General features: G+C 38.2%; 1 protein-coding gene across 3 annotated transcripts in view; it reads right to left on the bottom strand.

Annotated features, from left to right (window-relative positions):
• Positions 1-1,909: 1,909 nt before the first annotated feature.
• tpst1 (tyrosylprotein sulfotransferase 1) overlaps positions 1,910-20,848 on the bottom strand; it is a 38,693-nt gene continuing 19,754 nt past the window's right edge. The window contains exons 3-6 of one of the 3 annotated variants that reach the window (XM_046863123.1): positions 18,185-18,383; positions 3,573-3,623; positions 2,732-2,806; positions 1,910-2,533 (exon numbers count right to left, since the gene is read on the bottom strand). In XM_046863123.1, the coding sequence (XP_046719079.1) occupies positions 2,771-2,806; positions 3,573-3,623; positions 18,185-18,383 (286 nt within the window). In that variant the 3' untranslated portion in view covers positions 1,910-2,533; positions 2,732-2,770. Of the gene's footprint in view, positions 2,534-2,730; positions 2,807-3,572; positions 3,624-18,184; positions 18,384-20,848 lie in introns of those variants that run through there. The other 2 variants (XM_046863125.1, XM_046863126.1) reach the window with 2 other exon arrangements.

Genomic DNA, 20,848 nt, shown 5'->3' with positions numbered 1-20,848 from the left:
ACAAAGATGATGGACATGATCATGGGCATTTGTGGAGCTCCATGGCATATACCACACTTACCTTATAGAATACTAAAAGAAAGGAAGAGCCTTCAGGAACTATTCTGAGATCCTTCTGAGAGCTAGGATTTAACAGAAGCCACTGTCCTTTTTATGAACAAAGAAACATGTCAAGTTGAAATGCTTTACCTTTTCTGTGTCATGCTTGTCCAAATGTCTGAATGAATGAATCTGAATCACATCAAAAAGACATTTTATCATCCTCTATGCTACAATACTCTCATTAGGGATTATGGTCTGATCATTCGCAACATTCAGTTTAACAAAAATCTTAAAATCCCTATGAACAGAAAGTATATGTGGGGACACCTACCAGAAGTCTGTGTGAGTGAGAGTGTGTTTCTACTTTCTTTAGGCCCCTTCTAGTTGTTGGAATACAGGACCAGGGTGTGACAGCCTAATAGCACCTCCTGTGTAGGTCCAGAAGGGCAGATTTCATAAAGTTGATTTGGACACAAGTGCATCATCGGTGGGTCTGCACTAAGCACTTAGGCAGTGTAAAGCTGGGTAATAGTGCATTTGTCTGATGAGACGGCCCTTAATGCAATGCAGGCATCAAGAGAAGGCATATGGCCAAAACTGACCTGTCCATGATTCATCATATTAGTCAAAACACATTCAACAGGGCTCAGGGTGTGGGTGATCTTAGGCCTGTGTGAATCCCCCATGAAAGTTGTCAAAATCCAAATGCCCTCTGGCTATAACTATATACAGAGTAACCATCACAACTGAGATGAAGAGTCTGAGAAAACCACTCTTTAGATGTTGCTGAAAGTAGCATTGCAATTGGTGGCTCGATTTGTAGGTCAATTATAAGCCTGGGAAGACTCTCCAGACATGGCTATAGACAGAACATACTTATCTTCCTTCAATAAGGAGCGAGAAGGTCCCAGCTCCTTGATTATTGATTTCAGCTGAGCCGTGTCTGCCGCCAAGTCGTTGATTTGTCTTTTGTAATTCAGTTTGTTTTCTAGCCTTTTGGTTGTGCTTGATGGCCATTGCTGGGACTGGGTGATTGTGACTAGCAAGCTGTTCAGACTGAATTGCTTGGGCCAGATAAGACTCTGAGCCAGAACTGAAATCTGCCAGCCGGACGCACCGTGCTGACTTTGCCTGTACTGACTGTTCGGCGATGCCAATATCCAACAGTCATAATGTTGCTGACATGCAATTTTAAAAACACAAATATTCAGACGCTACATCAGTGAACGTCTTGTAGCAGGGTTGTTCGAGGATATTCTAGAGGCAACATCACCCAAGTGTAGAGAAAAACATGTATATTGTGTGGACAGAATATAAGAATTAGTGTGACTACAGCTAAATTAGAAGCAATTGCAGTAGATTATTTGTGATATGTCAAGGAAGAACCATTCAACATTGCATTTAGGGGGTATTTAGCAGGACAAGTCTCTCCTGGAAAAGAAATGGACTGTATGTATCGCTTGGTGTAAAGTCAATAGAAACATCTCAGCACAGGCGAAATATTTGGCACTGCAGACAAAAACCTTTGACTCTGCCAAACCCATGGAATGAGTATCTGCATACAAGAGTGATTGATTGGCTAAATAGAAAGCTGTAGTGTTCTTGTGAAGGAAGAAAGTTGCTGTATGACTTGATGGTTAAAATGGCGCCCATAGTTTACTATAGCATAATGGGAGTTTCATGGTTACCTCATAGCATAGTGGTAAAAGCATGACTAACCATTTATACCAGAGTAAGTCATAGTCATTTATCATTAGAAATAAAAATTGTAGGGTTAGACATTGCTGTTTTACACTCCAGTGTGACAAGTCTTGAGCATAATGTCCAAATATAATTTAATCAGTGGAAATAATGCAAGCACATCCTCTTGCCTTCAACACTGACAATTCATTTATTACATTTCTCTGTTTACAAAAGATCAAACTTGTGAATGATGGTACAAAACGCAATTTTGTATTTACCACCGACCAAAACACCTCCGAACTGCGATCGTGTACACGTGTACCCAAGGAATTGCACGATACAAAGGCATGAAAAATAAAACCGAACATCAAAATAGATATTGCATCTTCAAAAGCTAAGGTTCTTCCATAAATACTTCCTTCGCTAGCCACTGTATTTTCTTATAACAGAATCACAGATTTATGTAGCCAGGAACAAAAATTAAAATAGTCAGATGATTATCATGTGACAAAAAAATTAATAACACCCCCCCCCCTCCCCCACAACCACCCCAGAAATAAAACAAAAAAAATGGACAGAAATCCAACATAGCAATGACATTCGTAGGCCACAATTGTTACAATACAACATCAAAGGCCAAAAGTTCTCCATATAGTGGTCCAGGCCCATGAGCCAAAGAAGGTGTGTGAGTAAGTTTGTATCCAGGTGATAAGAGTCTGTGGGGATGTGTGAATAAGAGCGCACAGAGGTTCCAGTAAGGGTTACGTGAGCACACCATTGTCCTGCTGCATCTTTTCCTGCTTTTGTCCTGTAACACAATATAAGATTATCAGTGAGTAAGCATATGAGAAATCAGTAACACCACCAAAACACACACAAGCAATAATCACGGCTGATACACAGTGCTCAGATACATTAATGTATTAAAAGAAAAACATCTCATATTACTCATATCAGAGTTTTCCATGTGAATCATTTGGCTGTGATAATAAAATCCGCCACTCACATCTACGGGTGTCGTGACTCCTTCTATTCCCTCTGCATCCTAACTCGAGTTTGGCTTCTCTGAAGACTTTTGGAGCTGTAAAAGAGAGGTGAGGAGTATTTCACTGCATATGAAATTCAAAATCTACTGTACATGTAATACAGGTCTGACACTACGAGGGTCCCATTGGTCAACTGTGGAGATCGATCGATGACGGTGCAACATGCTTTTATTTTTTAACATCAAAGACACACTTGTCTGCCCTTTCAGTGTGCTAACAACATGCAGCGTTTCAGTGAAAAGCGTGACCCATCGCCCCGCTGGAGTCTCATTCTAATCACATTGCTAAATTGACAAGAACTCAACAGGATCTTTTCATGGCTCTTCACATTGTTTTACTTTTTACACATCGAAAGGGGGCAGCATCTATCCATCAAACAGCCACGGAGCATGTGGCTTCCATTTCCCTCGATATTAAACAATCAGATAAAAAAACAAAAACAACAACAAAAAAACGACTCCTAGATCAGGAGCTGCATTTTCCAATCAGGAAAATAAAGCAAGTAGATCAAAAGATCTAAGATTGCAGAGTTTTACAAGATAATCACGGTAACTGATCAGCAGAAAGAGTATATGAAATGTAAGATGAAAAGCTCACACCAGAGAAAAGACAGAAAATCAGTACTGCTGCAACAACTACACTATTTCGAGCAAGAATAAAAAGAATAGGGAAAAAATAGTCAAAAAGAGGGAAGAAATGTAACAGATATACAAAAAAAAAGATAGAGAAAAATGTATTATAAATATATAAATAAATAAATAAATAAATAGACTAAAGCTGTTTAAAAAAAAGCCACCATACCTGTGATTGTTCTTTAAGAAAGTCAGGTAGCAGAAATTCACCTTTAAATACCTAGGAAAACAAAAAAAAACAAACAAAGAACTGTTTTAGAGGCTGACATGCTGCAGTCGCTACAACAGAGCTTTGTTTCTACATCTACAGCAAACACAATCACCTGACCTGGATCTTTTATATTCTCTTACTGGGAACAGCTAAGATCTCAATTCTGTAGTCAATCACTTCTAAAGGTCTACTCAGTGGTTTATCCATGTAATGGCAGTTAAGATGCTGCACAATGAACGAAAAATGGCTGCATTTTGAAATGGTTTCGGAAACCAGTGTGGGATTTTGTAAAACAGCACTGTTAAACTAAAACTATTCAGAAAAGAGTCATTCTCTCAAAGCCAAGGTGTTGGACTCAGCTGAACCCAACACTCATGCCTCACTGTGTTTGCCAAGTCTTAGAATGAAAGGGAGGCAGAGAGAGAGAGAAAGAGAGGGGGGGTGCACAGAGATGGGGAACTTGTGAATTCAGAGGCAGCCTCGCTACTGAGTGTTTAAGGACGGCCCGAGACTGCAGAGAGAAACAATCTCCAATTAAGACAAGTTCATGGCTCTCTGTGGGAGTCAGGTAGGGAAATGGTTGGGTGGCAAAAAAAAAGTGGGTCTTATGGAATGTTAATTACAAAAATAAGAAAAAAAGAAAAATCAGAATTCCAAGCCGAAAAGGAAACAAGAAGCAGACAGAACAGGAAGTAAAGGTGCACAGGGGAATTAGAAAAGGTCAGCCAGGACATACCGTGCTAAACCTACGTCACAGCGCGTTCACTCGGCGGAATAAAGGATAAGCAGCTATTTGGAAACCCGAGTGTCTCTCACTTGTTTTACTTTCCGCCTCTGAATCGGCCACTGCTGGGGCCCGTCAGCCATTAGAGCCCAACAGAGTCTCATTCTTTCAAATCAATCAGACCTCTCTTCCCTGGAAAGCGACTTTGAAAGGAAAAAAACAAACAAAAAGAAATGGGAGTGCTGCCAATCATTTCCTTAATCTAACGTTCTCAATAAAAAAAAGTTATTCTGAAAGTTTGAAGTGATAAACAAAAAAAAGTGTGAAAATGCATCAGTATTATATTATTTTTGGATGCAGTAAATGTTTCCAGGTTGTCTACACTTCAAAATCAATTCCAAATTTAGAAATGTTTTGGCTCTTAATTCAGTGGAAGGACAATTTGTTTATCAGAAGAATCCCAACAGCATCTCAGAGTTGAAGCTGCTTTGTACTGAGGAATGGGCTTTGGGCCAATGCGCAGAACTGATCACCGGTTACCGAAAACGTTTAGATGCACTTACTGAATGCAAAGAATCTCATTTCTTGCCACTCGCAGATATGTAATAACGGATCATTTTTCTCAGTAAATAAATGACTATGTAAAAAATTGTTGTCCAACTTGATTAATTATGTTCTCTTTATCTAGAACTTGTGTGAAAACCTGACTATGCTTTAGGTCCTATTAATGCTGAAAGGTAGGCAATTTGTAGGGTTCACAAACTTTTAAGTACTACTGAATGAATCAACAGTCAGTGTAAAGGAACCAGTTTATTGATCTCAGTGTGTTTTTCCTGGTGGCCATGAAAAGCACACATTAATATAGTATGTGTACATTGTACTTTTCTTTTTCTTCATGTTGTTGGTGATTTTTTTTTTTAATAAAGTGCATTAGCAAGTTTCCCAGCTTCGTGCCACTTCATAAAAAGTTCTTCCGTACGGTTTATAACATATGCTGTTTTCAATGCACCAAAATCCCTCGTACTGTTGTTTAGACTCGAGGTAATTCTGTACATAAGTGTTGTTTCTTGTCTACTTAACCTATAAAGTGTTGTATCAGTTTTCTTGCAGCGTAGAAAGATGTTGTAGTATGTTGTTCGGATATTTCCTTTGATTTGCTTTGATTATTATCCTTAATGTTGAAATACTTCCAGAGCAACAATGTATGTAACATAGTATCACGTGATGTGGGCGCTTATTGGTGTCAGCGCTATTAGGGTCAAAATGAAGAAGTATTAGAAAATCTGTGGAAAAAACTAATGTTTGAATTCTATTCCATATTTATTATGCCAAAATCAGTTTCTGTCCTCGTCTGAACGAGACGAGAGCGAATATGACACACGGCTCAGGGAGCTCGCTTTTAACATTTACGTGACTCTTCAGTGTGTTTGAGTACATGACATTCTTTCACAGAGGCGCTAAGCAAATTAGGTTTGCTTGGCCTAGCACAAGTAGCCTGACTATAGGAGATGAGCACTACTCAAGATTTTAGCCGTAATTAATAGGAGGAACGTCTGGAGGAGTAACACCAGGGGGTGAGAGCTTCCTGGGCCAAACCGCCTCGTCCTGCTGAGAGCTACAAGCCGGAGTGGAATCCGTTTGTAATGATGGCAACTGTTTCCAGGGTGTTATTTCACAGCAACTCCAAACCTAGAGACCAAATGCAAATACCTACTCCTGCCGTTTAGATTCTTTAATTGAAAGCGAATGCTGACCTAAAGCTACATCAATCACTGTGATGATTGTCCACAATCGCTCAAAAACTCCAGAGCCTCATGTCTGATCACATGTAACTCATCGACGTTTGAGAGGAACGCAGGGCCGAGAGCCAGATCCTGCTTTGGATAATCCATAGCCAGGTTTATTTACCTCTCCTGAGATTCTCTGCTGCTGATTAGCAGCCAAAGGCTGTAGAAGAACCTATTCTGACAGCAGGGGCCCAGAATCACAGCTCATATTTTCTCATCTTGTGTGACACCACTTCTCTTTCCTCACATCACAAACGTCCTAATAATACCAGAGATGAGCATCAAGACTGACGGCTCACGTGGGATCATTATCCTTCAAACGGACATCAGTCGGACAATTTAAGGCGGCTGGAATCTCATGAAAATCAGCTTGTTTATTAGGAGGCTGATTAGTAAAAAGAGAAATGACAGCACAGGAGAGCTCTAGACACAGCTACTGTTAAAACATGAGTTAAAAGTTGAATCTTGCTATTATAGCATGCAAACCTTGAAATATAAATTAGATTTTCTGAAGTCCTGTAGGTTTTGAATCAAGTAGAGCATGTGTGGTGTTAAAGTAATGCCTTCCCTTCTAACCAAGTCCTTAACAAAAGTTCCTAGAGTACAAAGCATCAGGGGTTGTGATCAGTATTCTAGAATGAAGTCTTGAAGCACATATGGAAAAGTGGAAGAGAGAGAGAGAGAGAGAGAGAGAGAGAGAGAGAGAGAGAGAGATGTGGAAGATGCTGTTTCAGCTGTACTTTTATTCTCCACAGTAATGTTCAAATTCTTCCTTTAATCTATTTATGGAACCATCTACAGCTGTCATTTGAAAGAAAGGCAAAAAAAACATATGGAGAACACTATTCATTTGTACATTAATATTTATGGGACTAAAACATTCAATGATTTCTGTTAGACTAAAAAGAAAAAACTCAACAAAATTCTTAATACTACCGTTAGGGGACTTTCATAAATATGGACGGAATCACATCCGGTGCTGTTTAGCTTCACTGTCCCCTGCAAACACCTTACAGTCCCCAATCTCCTTCAGGTTGCATCTCCTACATAGAACATAATCCACCTGTGTGCACCTTCCTCCACTCATACATCACCCTCTGCACCTCCATCTTCTTAAAATAAGTGTTCACCATGGCTATTTCCAGGCTTTTAGCAAAATCTACCACCATCTGCCCTTCCATATCCCTTTCCTTTAGGCCATATGTACCCATCACCTCCTCATCACCTCTGTTCCCTTCACCAACATGGCCAGTAAAGTCTGCCCCAATCACCAACCTTTCATTCCTAGGTACACCTTCTACCAGTCCATCTAACTCACTTCAGAATTTTTTCTTCTTCTCCATCTCACAACCCACTTGTGGAACATAAGCATTGATGACATTTATCATCACCCCTTCAACTTCCAGCTTCAAGTTCATCACCCTATCAGAAACTCTCTTCACCTCCACTACACTCATACTGTTCTCTTCTCTCAGGATCACCCCTACACCATTTCTCTTTCCATTCACACCATGAAAGAACAGTTTAAACCCTCCCTCCAATGTCCCTGGCCTTACTCCCTTTCCACCACTTTTCTTCTCTCCATCATATCAGCTAATTCTCTCCCTTTACCAGTCATAGTACCAACATTTAAAGTACCAACCCGAACCTCCACTCTCCTCCACTTCTCCTTTCCCTGCTGTCTCTGTAGACATCTTACTCCTCTCCTTCTCCTCCTTTGGCCAACTTCCACCGGTACCTTGTTGGCTAACAATACCTGTGGCGGCTGTTGGTAACCCGGGCCTCGACCAATCCGGTATGAAAGTCTGATTCGTGATCCGAATATTTGATTTGGCACATGTTTTACGCTGGATGCCCTTCTTAACGCAACCCTATCCATTTTATCCGGGCTTGGGACCGGTACTAAGAGTGCACTGGCTTGTGCAACCCTAATGGCTGGGTTTTTCATCTAACATGATTGAAGTTGTTTATTCAAGACTCATAAATCCTAGCAGTGGGCGGCCAAACAACAACAGCCGGGCCATGTCTGTCCATATTTACAGCTTCACAGGACTCACTCTTAACGAAAGTCTGAATGAAATTAAATTAAATTAAACCTCAAATCAGACCTTACATCCACTTTTCCACTCTATAAAAACACAGAATACATTAGTACATAGGAAGCATAATATCCAGGCTGGTACATATATATTTGTCTGTATTTCTGCATCATCTTTTTCTGCTAATTGGAGTTAAAGCCTGGCCATCTGAGTTAAACACAAACTCATCATAATCGTCCTTAGACCAGGAACGTATTGATCTCGATATAAAATTTCTCAACATAGATCAGAGATGCTGTAAAGCCACTTAATAGGTATTGATTGTGGCTTTGGAAAGGATTCAAACCTTTTCACAGCACATGCTGTACAGACGAATAAAGGGGAGAATGTAAAAATTCTGCTCTACAACCACAAAATGATAATTACTGTAACTGTGCACTTACAGCCACTGAGAGCTGAGATTGTGAGCAAGATATAGAGTGGAAGCTGCACAGCAAAACTGAATACATCCCTTACTGTGGCAACACTCCACAGTGTCATACAGTTTTAATCACGCTGACTCCATCGTGCAAAATCATTCAGACTGAAATACTGCAAATACCAGATCAAACAGTTCAAAGCATCTGAAGGAAAAGAAAAGACATTAATGACCGCTTTGGGAAACTCTACTGGCAGGTGCAGAATTGAACATTTGCTTTTCACTTTCATTGAAAAGCTTTTCAGTACAAAACGTGTTGTAGAAAACGAACACAGGGGCATTGATGCATAAGGATGTGCTGCAGTTTGCGTAGTAACCTGATGATGCAGCTCTTTGCTAAACACTAAAGTGATTCTTTCACTGTTGTTTATACTGGAATTTAATATGGGAATTTAATATGGGATCTGCTATAGTTGGAGGAAAAACTAAAATATATACCAGCGTGTGTCACAGAATGAGATATAGACTGCCTTTTCTGTGTCCAACTCTTTCATTTCCTGGCTTCTCAACATCTTACACTAATCTGAACATTACAAGAAGCTTTACAAATCACAATTATTGCAATTTGTTATTATTAACTTTATAAATAATTACTTTAACTCATTATAATTATTTATTGTGAATCAGCAAAAACTGGTATCCCCCAAACACCATTTTCTTTTAAGGCTACTAGACTTTAACCTTTTTTGCTGAAGCACTTCACATTTTTACAATAACGCTAAAGTAAACTCTTTAACACAAAAATATGTAATTTAATGTCAACCAAACAAATCTCTTTCTATATAAATATATATACGAACATTTACAGTTCCAAAGATACAGTTCTTTCTTAAATTCAATTTTCAACATTTCTTTTTACTGTTATTATTATTATTATTATTATTATTATTATACATGCACACACACACACACACACACACACACCCACACACCCACCCACAACTATATAACTAATATTATTGTATTGTATTGTATTGGGATAGATAGATAGATAGATAGATAGATAGATAGATAGATAGATAGATAGATAGATAGATAGATAGATAGATAGATAGATAGATAGATATGGACAAACATGGATAACTAAATATAAAACTAAATGGATGAAGAAATTAGATGGATAGAATGCTAGCTGAATGAATGAATGAATGAATGAATGTATGAATGAATGAAGGAGAAATTAGATGGATTCGATTATAAACAATATGCTGATTTTACTCTAAGCATAATATTCAGTGTGTCAGACCTCCTTAAATGTTTTTTAAGCTCTGTAATATTTACCCACAATGTTTAAATGATGTGTTGTTGATGTGTGTTAAAATTAGTTATTTGTTGGTCCACAATTTTGTTATTTCTGCCTGTTGAGATGTAAACATAGATGTAAACAAAGAACTCCTGTATAATACAGCTGTACATCGTGTAAGCTAACAATTCTATACTCGTCACAACTTTAGCAGGAAAGAATGATTACTTAGTGGGCCTTGGGAAGTTTAAAGTTTAAAACATCATTTCAGCCAGGATGAGTCAGGAAGCTCAGTTCAGGGCCAACTTTCTAAAATATATGTCCAGTCTCTATTCAGTCTGCTGACAGGTTATAATTTACACAGGTCACTGATGCTTATGTGAATGTGTGTGCACACGTATCCATCTGTGTGCATCTTTGGGAGAAATAGAATCTCGACACAAGTCATATCGGTTCTCTTCTGATTAATCACTCCTTGTTTATTATTCTCTGTTTTTTTTTTTTTATATTATATACAATTGATATACCTGAAAGATAAGGATTTCATAACAGTGTAACGATTTCTCCTGAATAGACCCGATAACACCGTTCTGTCACATTCTGCCTCTTTGTGCTTGAGCAAAGAAAAAAGGGAACAAATATATGCAGTCAAACTCAGAGCTTTCGAGCTAAACAGTGCATGGCCACATCTGGTTCCAACTTATTGTGAATCTGAAGCTCGCTCAAAAGGAGGAACTGATTTAGTCAGAGCCCCAGTGGTATTGCACAGAATTAGCTATATGAAAGAACACACCAGAACACGTCACATAAATGAAATCCGTTTTTTCCACACACAGTGGATAAACTATTAGACTTCTTTATGGTTCCAATCAGAATAAAGATGTTTATCATGCCTTGAAAGTAAAACTAAGTATATATAAACCCTCTATATTTGGATTATCGAAAACCAAATGTGGTAATTAATTATCTAGTGAAACTTCACTAATTATTTTATAGAGGAAAGGGATATTACCATATACTTGGCAAGTGGGGAGATGAACCTCTTGAGAACAGAAGCCAAATAAGTACTTAATGGATGCATCTAATTGGTGATTTGTTACTGAAAAATTGGTCTCTCAAATGAGATCAATCCAAACTACAGCTTGATGTATGCAGCAAACGAAGGCAAGAGTGTTCTTTGCACTAAAAATGCTATTTAATTTGATTTATATATGGTTTTGGTCACACCTTAGTTTAGGTTCGATTCCACTCTATTGTCAGAGTACAAATTGAAAGACAATGAAATGCAGTTAGCATTCGAAAGGGAATAAAAATTTCAAATAAATGAAATGAAATCAATAAAGTTATTGTGCAATATTTAACATGGCATGGTACAGGTAATGATAATGAGTATGATGTGTAACAGTAATGCATATGGTAATTAAGTTAAATTAAATAGTAATGATGGTGCAGTACATCAGAGTAGAGGTAAATAACATGATGCATGCATAATGAGCAGTAGATAAATACAGTGAATTACAGTAAATTTACATGTGCAAATAGCAATAATGGGCAAATAAGAATATAGTTATGATTGCATGACTGACTGACAAATATTTGCATTGCAAAGTGTTAATGTTTAGTTATGAGGTGGAAGCTGGCAGGTAATGCACAAGAGTTCAGCATGTCTCCAGCCATATAAACAATGTATATCATTACATACAAAGTAGCACACAGTATACCTTTAAAAATATACTACACAAGTATACCACCCAAAAACAAAAAAAAAGGTTTTCTTAGTGTCCAAAGAAAAACATTTTATCAATTAAAAAAACATTGTGCCAAATCTCCCCCCTGTCGTTACCAACAGCTATCAGCTATGTAATGAAGAATAGTGTTGAAATCTACATTCTAACATCTGTTTCTCTTATTTGGTGGAAACATCCAAGCAATAGCACCTTAAATTTCCAACAAGCCAGTTAGGCTCGGTTACCATGGAAACCTTGCTCCTGCAAGCCTATTTGAAAGATACAGTAGAGAAAGCCCAGTGGGATGTGTATTCATTGAACAAGGAAAAATAAATAAATAAATAAATAAAACACTGAAATACAGCATGCATGTACATGCAAGCACGCAACAAAGGCTGAATCACTTGTGCATTGTTTGTCTTATCCCAGCGGTGGGAATTTCTGTGTTTTATATACAGTGCAGAATGTTAAAGTGAAAGAGAACAGAAATGATTTAAAAAGCTCATGAACTGGCAAAAATGCACCTTGTTTAGATCCAGGCATGCTTAAAGCATAAATTGATTAAACATACCTAAGTAAATAAAAAAGAGATGTTCATAAAATGTCAAGATTACAGAAGTAACATTAATGCCACATTCTTAGGAAAAAAAAAGAAAAAAAAAGACAGTGATTGCACATATAACAGTTGGCCAAAAATGGGGTTCTGGTGCATTTTATATTTATATATAAACCAGTTCCTTTCCCCTTTAGCAAAAAAATATATTGATGAAAATTTGCATAACCTGTCAACTGAATGAAGAATACCATTGAGTCTTAATCTAGCCTCACACATACAGAAACCTGCAGCACCCAGAGATCGTCCTTTTTTTATATAAAGGTGACATGAGTGACGGTGAAAAAACTTTTCTTCTATCGGCTGCTCCCATTAGGGGTCGCCACAGCGAATCATCCGTCTCCCTACCCCCCTGTCCTCTACATCTGCCTCTTTCACACCACCTACCTGCATGTCTTCCCTCACCACATTCATGAACCTCCTCCTTGGCCTTCCTCTTTTCCTCCTTCCTGGTGGCTTCATCCTCAGCATTCTTCTACCGATATAACTCATGTCCCTCCTCTGCACATGTCCAAACCATCTCAATCTCACCTCCCTCACCTTGTCACCAAAACATCCTACATCGGCTGTCCCTCTAATAAACTCATTTCTAACAGAGAATAAAAAAAAAAACTGCAGTTGATCATTTAAAAGTTTCATTTTATGCACATATGGAACGACTTGAAGCATAGACTTCCAATAGAAGTGAAGACAGTAGAGTACATGTGATCCTTTTCCTGATTTGTGCAATGCTAATTGTGTCACTAAAAGTAAAAAAAAAAGCCTACTGGCGACTTCAGTGTACTTTAGCACATTGACCTAAATCAGAGATGTGAGCAACCCTTAGCGACGTGGCAAAGCCTAGTTAATTTAAACATGGAGCAAAATGATGCAAATACTACTGATAAACAGCACACAGTTTTTCACATCAAATATGACGCATATATACACTAGTGAGTTTTATGATCACTCTCCCATCCGGATGTTTAATTTTAGCAGCAGGAAAACTGATTTGTTGTCAAAAGGGGATAGCACAATAGTTGTGCCACCCACCAAAAAGGGTAACTATGGCAACCAGTAGCAGGAACCCCTACTGGCAACATAATACCTAATACACCCGCTGACGACTTCCAGCGATCGTGAACGTATCATAATTTAGATTTTAAATGAAATATGCCGTTCCACCGTTCTGAGTAGGATGTCGCATTGGCTTATTTGTAAAGAAACCAGATTATAGGCCTTTCAGGGTTTTAGGTTTTGGGGATTTATTGGTTTTAAATTAAACACTGTATACAGAACAACTGGATGGAAAATATCATTGTCTCTTCAGATTGTGCAATTAAAAAAATTTTTTTTATTTATTTATAAAATTTTAATTATTAAAAAAATTTATTATTAATCTTGGATTGTATGTTAGAAACCTTGTAACCAATTTGAATAAGATTTAAAACATGTTGACTTTAATATTCAAAGTACAACGCAAACACTTTGCAAAAACTGAGACCTTCTTGTTATATTGTGTATAAAACACAAGGTGTTTCTGAGTCATAATAAATCGAACATGGTGGAATGGGTCGAATATAATAGTAGACTTCTTTCTACAAACCTGCGTTCACTCTGTATGTGTATACAGAAAAAAGGGAGCATGCTGTTACACAAAATCATTTCTCATCAAAACATGATGTCACTGTTTACACTAAGTGTCAATTAAACATGTTTTCAAGTACCAGTTTGAATCATGTAGAGTGAGCCAGATCAATTCCCGCAACATTAACGTGATTCAATTATTTAAAAAATTCATCAATTCAAATCTTTGTTGGAGCTGACAGGAAGGTATTAACTATAGCATTAAATAAATCAAACTGATTCAATGATGTGTTGCACGATCCCCTGGAGCAGGGGTCACCAACCTTTTAGTAACCGAGAGCTACTTCAAGGGTACTGAGTAATACAAAAAAGCCACTTGTTTAATACAAACTTCCTGAATGACATAAAGTGGCACAGTTCACCTTTAACAATATTATTATTAATAGTAATATTCATGTATGTAAAGAGACTGTCTGATTCCATATTAATGATAATGATTCCTCACAATAATTATTAACAATGATTTACCATGGTAAGTACCGTTTTAGGTAGTTAGCATGGAAACCTTTGTGACACGTACCGAAATGTCTCTCACATTGTGCTGCTTTGTCTTTGCCACAGTTGCCACGCAAATGAGACATACACACTTTTGTTTTACTGTCATAAAAGAAGAACACTCCCAATCACTGTGTAAATGTTCTTTCTCTTTTCTTTCCTTATTTTTGGTTAAAAACTGCGTCTAGCCCCGCTAGCTTGTCTAGGGAAAGAGCGATATGGAGCTTTGTCTTGCGCACGATATTGAACTTTGACACGGTCAGGGTTCACATACACAAAAACATTTATATAATTTTATTTTTTTTTAAATTTATGAATGCAAGTGTTACTGATTCATAGAGAACAGCAACACAATTATTTACAATTTTTAGACGGAGCTCCATGGTGATTAGTGTTTAAATCATGTTAAATCTATCCAGAGTGACTAATTGAGTATTTGAAGGGTAGGGCCCTGCTCAAGGGCCCAGCAGTGGCAACTTGATACTGCTCTTGCAACTTATGATCTTCCTTTTCTGAGTCCAATGACTTAACCCCTGAGCTACCACCTCCATGGAACCAATCATTGAACAATCATTACGCCTGGCTGCACTGCACACCTTGGGAGCAGATCCTTCCGCCTTACTGCGTTGTGTGTGTGTACGCACATTGTACTGCATGTAGAGGAGGAGACGAGTCATGCGGCTTGCTGCCTGATCCCAAAGGAAACACATATTAATACTCTGCAGATGTGTAGGCCCGGTCTTGACCACATGCTTCACACTCATGAAAGAAAGGCAGGATCTAGCTATTGTAACATAAGAGAATGAATCACTATTCAAAAGTACACTAAACCCAGGGGAAATGGTGTCCCACCGGCACAAAGGTGTACATTTGCATGGGATTAGGGGCAACGTTAATGGATTATTGTAATAAAAGGTTAGTCTTAAGAATTAATCACTTCAACTCTAAGATTTTCAAACCACTGGGAACTATGAAGGATATGCAGTTTTAGATAATGCCAAAGATTCTTTTCACCCACAGGACACATATTAAAGTTTTATCATAACAACAGCACATATTTCATTTAACCCAATAACACATGGAGTTGGTAAATCAGCCAAACCCGGCAGCTGGAACGGCTCAGAACGCAGTCTTCCCAACCTCACTAACCTCATCTATGGGGGGGTTTACAGTCTGAACTCACTAGCACACCCGTGGTAAGAGCACAAAGGGTCAAGTGTCTGTTATTTTCCCATTTCGTTACTTACGTGTGGAGAAGTTTTACACGCTTGTTTTAAGCCTTTCAAAGTTAATAACAGATCACTGCAAGGTGCCAAAACACTGCCATAAAAAAAAAAGATAGGAAATTGAAACACATACATTTTGCCACACATTTTCCACAGACAACGCCATGTCACGCTTTTTAAATTTAGGTACTAGTTCACTGCCTGGGAGCTCATTTGGACTTTAGTATTTCTATGAAGCGTTTAACAACATCAATTTTCCACACTTCTCCACAGAACTGCAATTGGTCATCCAAACGCGATAAAAGCGACCATCGGTTAAAGCTGCTGAAGTTTTATAAGACCACTGAGAGATCACTTACAGTGAGAGAGACAATCTGAGGACATCTCAGTCCACACCCCACTCATGGACATCACTGATAGAGCCATTAGACACACAGCCCTGCCATCAAGTTTCCTCCTGCCGCCAAAAAGATTTAGCAAAAATGGCACTTGTAGATTTTAACCTTTAACCTGAGAAGAACGACGGAGACGAGATGCGCTGCATGGAAATGTGGTGTCTTTTTACACACTACATACTCAACTATATATCCATGTCTGCAAGCAGCCCATCAGCGGACTCGTCCGTAATGGAGTTTGGCGAATGAGGAATAATGTTAACACTGCAAATGCCCACCAGTCTCTTCTCATTTCATAACTGAGTGTACTATTAGGTCTTGAAAGCACCAGTTGGCGTACTTCCAACAAGGCATCAAGAATTATTAGGGATCAATAACAAGGGAAACAACATAAAAAAGAAAAAAAAAAAACTACGCCTTCATGACCCCTTTTCAACTTGTCAAAACGCTTCATGGCAAACTGTTAAACAAGAAAAGAACATTTAAGGAACTGTAAATTGAAATAATTATGAACAGACTCATATTTTAAATTAAATACAAAAGTACAAGATGTTCTATAAATGAGCTTAAAGCCAGAAGTAACAAAAAAAAACCCTCTATATGTTTATCACCTTATATACCATTGTTCAGCTGCCCTGTCTTTTAGTACAGTATATATTACACTACATATTACAGTACAGTATATATTATAGTACAGTGGTCCCCTACCCCCGGGTCAATTGGTACCCCACAGAAAGAATACATAACTTACATTATTTTCATTTTTTTCATCTGATTCTGAACGATGTTTTGTTTTGGAAAATTATCGGATTATCTCCGTCACATCTGTCTATGACTTACTCTTGATGCATGTCATGATGCCTCGGTCACATGTCTTACCTCTATCCACTACCTTCTTAAGGAGCTGCTCCGGCCGCTAACACATAATACATTACCGCTAAACTGAAACCCCCAAGCGAGCAAAATGAACAAAAACCAACACGATGGATTCACGTTTATTATTATACTTAGAAAACACCAGTTGTTATGCCACACCTTAAAGGCCTTTCCGTGAAAATATTGTCAGACATTAAACCGGTCCGTGGCGCAAAAAAATGGTTGGGGACCACTGTTATAGTATATATTACATTGTAAAGCTCTTCTCTCATCCCATTTCACACCAGACAGTGAAGCTGTGTCCTAAATGCTGCCATGTTAATCAGTGACACTGGCTTAGCACAAGGTGCCTATTAAAAAAACTGTATAGTTTTGTGTTACCTGGTCATTGTTTCAACTAGAAACATAAGTACAAAATGAAATATTGATGCTGTATTCATTTACATGTATAGCAGACACTCTTGCCCTGAGCAACTTACATTTATCTCATTTACACAACTGAGCAGTTGAGGGTTACGGCCTTTGCACAAGGGCACAGCAATGGAAGCTTGGTGGTGCAGGGATTGGAACTGAACCTACTGAACAGCAGTTCAACATCTTAACCCCTAAACTTCCATTTCCACTAATATATACATATACATATTGTAGCATATGCCAGATAGTCACTCATATTATTGATTTAACAAGCCAATAAATGGTAAAAATGTTTAGTTTATTCATTAACTTGACCGGCTCTTAATGATTTTGTGACCTAATAAGGAATTAAAAAGCATTGCTTTTACACTGATGACACTTGCGTTCACAACAAAGTTTGCTGACAAGAATATCCATGGTATCTTACGCTCATTACTGTGCTCACAATGATAGGATCTTCACTGCACATGCTCATAATTCAGTAAACAGCATGAGATTCAGCATGAGATTAGGTATAGACTCTGGATAACTCGTAAATTTCTCAAGCGTCCAACAGGTTTATCTCACCAACGTGGCCTACGCTTATCAGTTGAACATCACACTGTAATGATCACGAAAATGAAAGAAATACCAGTAACTAGTAAGTACTTGTCAGTGTGAGTTCAAATCGTGTTAGACAAGGTCCATGGTCTTCACCTGATAAGCTTAAATGTAACTCGCGTTTGAATAAGTAAGTGGAAATGCAATGCAAACATACAGCCTCACGGCCATGAGTTAATAGTCGACTGACATGCCGTTCCAATTCCCCTGCTAGTCACTTCAGAACTAGCATTCACTCGTGTTCACATTATATTGTTGTGAGGAATAGTGAACTGGAAATCTTATCACACTTATCTGTTGTGTACTTAAACATAAACATGCACTCACCCTTCTAGTGTTGTCCAGGACACGTGCGTCAGGCCGACCATAGTTGGGTGGATTAGCATGGGGGTCGTAGCCTAGTCTGGCAAGCATTGGTGCAATCACAGGCATGTCCCTCAGCACGTCCACTGGGATTTTCCCTACCCACTTGGACAATGCCTCCACGTTGACCGGTTTTATAACCTGGTCTGTTGAGCGCTCCACCCTGTGAAACACAACAAGCTCTGGGATTAGTACTAACACTATCAATCCTCATAATACAACTACTGTAGCTGCCTAATCAGCCCTAAATGTATCATAAGATGCAATTAAATAATGCCCGGAGCCTTCCTCCATTTACAGTGCCATGTAAAAATGGATCAAACCAACCTTTTTCTCGCTGAGATCATCTCCTCATTGCCATGTATCGTGTTTCACTGGCCACATAATGTTTGGATTTCATTTAGATAATGATAATGGCAGTAATGGCTCTATTAAAGACAGAGCCCCAATAATTCTCTATAACCAACCAGTTGTAGTCCACTATACAATCTGATAATCAGATACAAATGAGGGCCTGCAGTGAAATTGCTTAAATAATGAAATAATATCCTACAGAATTATTGTATGTTTGCAATTTCAATATTTCACGACAAAACCCACATTGTGTCCATCTGTATTCATGTATGTGTGCATATATTTTTGTGAGGCTTACAAGAACTTAAAATCTTTGTAGATCCAAATTCATGAGCAGCTCGAAAAATAAATCATGCATTATGACACACCCATGCTAAATTATTGATCTCCTTGAAATGAAATATTTAGCAAGTTGGGGAGAGCTGACGTTTATTAGAGATAACAAAATATCCGGCGTTCAGTTCATTTCAATACTATTAGCACTGAGAGGGTATTAAACAGTGGTCCATGCTTTTGAGAGATATGGTCCCTCAACATAGGCAGGGTTTTTTTTTCTTCTAGAGAATATCAAAAGCCTGCAGTCTTCCTCAATCTAAATGGCATCTCTTGCAATTTTGCCAAAACCAGTTTTGCACTCCTTCTGCACACCCTCAGAAGCAAAAATAAAAAAGATTTCTATCATTTATAAGTTGTTTAGTTTACTTAGTGATTTTGCATGTTGTTCTTCATTATCATAAATATAACAAGTAAAAAAAAAAGTGTGTTCTTCAATGCATTACAGATATTCTCTAACTATTCCGAACAGCTTATGAATAATCAGGGTTGTAATATTGTGTCTTCCTGTAGTTCACCCATTTAGGTTTACATCATGGGTATTACAACATCCATTACATTACATGTATTGTATTGTTCCTGGATCCTGGTTCCTGCATTTAGTATTAACTATTTCTTTATTTCATTTTTTTGTTGCTAAATAAACAGTTAAAAAAGATGTTACTACTAAAGAAGAACAAACTCTTCATCATACAGTTGAATCAAATACACCAAAGACAATTAATTTATCAAAAGTAAATATTTAAATTCAAATGCTACTATTTATCGAATTAACATTTAATCAGTTTTTTTTACGTTTTTTTTAATATACATAGTTAAACAACAGGTAAAATCAGGTGACATCATATTGTAGTTTTCAAATCTATCTTATTGCTACACTATTAGTCAATTATTTTAGATCCTATATATTGGTTAAAAAAAACACTCAATTCTCAAGAATCAACAAAAAAACAACAAAATCACCACACCCAAAAATCGCTGAGACAATACAAATACTGTACGTTTGTCTCTTGTTTCATCCAAGTAAAAAAAATGTTCCAGTCAATTCTGAACTTTCCATTGGCTGTGAACCGCAGAGACTGGGGAAAAAGTGCTTAAGAAGAATGCTATGCGTTAATGGCACCTCCCTCCCCTCTTGTGTTCCCTGTTTTTGGAGAAAAGGCTAGTCGAGGCCACCTCTGCTATTCCCACTTTAGACGCAGAAGCAGATGGGAAACAGATTACAACAGTCACTCCCCGTCTGTAGTGGAGGCACTGGGAATCTCCAGCATGCCCTGATTTTCGACATCAGAGAGTTACATGGATAAAGTGCCATGTGTCCTCCGGGACAAGAGTTCTTATATGATATTGTCAGAAGGATTTTCTGTTTCTCAAATGTTTTTCCACTGAGTCTGCTGCAAGAAGGGTAAGGCCTCTAGTGTGACTCACACTCCCATGTGTGTTTGAGTATACGAGCATATGACTGCATGGCCCAGGAGCGAGCATGACTGCCCGCCTCGTCACGCCTCCTTAGGTGTATTTTACACTCTTGGAGCTGGCCAGCTGAAACTGAAGAAACGGCGTGAGAGAACATATCTTTCCTCAGACAGTCTACTTCTCCTCCACAAAACACTGTAGATTATGGCTCAGACTATCAAAAACACTGGCTTTGCTTCCTCACATGACTTCATCACTACTTGGCCAGTTTCAGGCTTTCTTTTGAACAAGTGTTTAGTTTTACTGAGTAGATCCACACTGTACACTTCAGAGTTAGAGACCCAGCCTTCTCCCCAGACACCGAGCAGTCCATTTACACTAGAAACAAGTGGTGCTTTACATGTTGGACTCCCAGGCCAATACAGTGCTCTACTTTACAATAAACCATCTACATTTTGAACTGCACGTCAGCACTTACTACATGATTAATAGGCTTATTTCTGTTCAAAGACTGATGGAATTGCT

This window comes from Silurus meridionalis, chromosome 12 (genome assembly GCF_014805685.1).
Source record: "Silurus meridionalis isolate SWU-2019-XX chromosome 12, ASM1480568v1, whole genome shotgun sequence".
Lineage (NCBI taxonomy): Eukaryota > Metazoa > Chordata > Actinopteri > Siluriformes > Siluridae > Silurus > Silurus meridionalis.
This window is presented reverse-complemented; position numbering and strand designations above follow the sequence as displayed.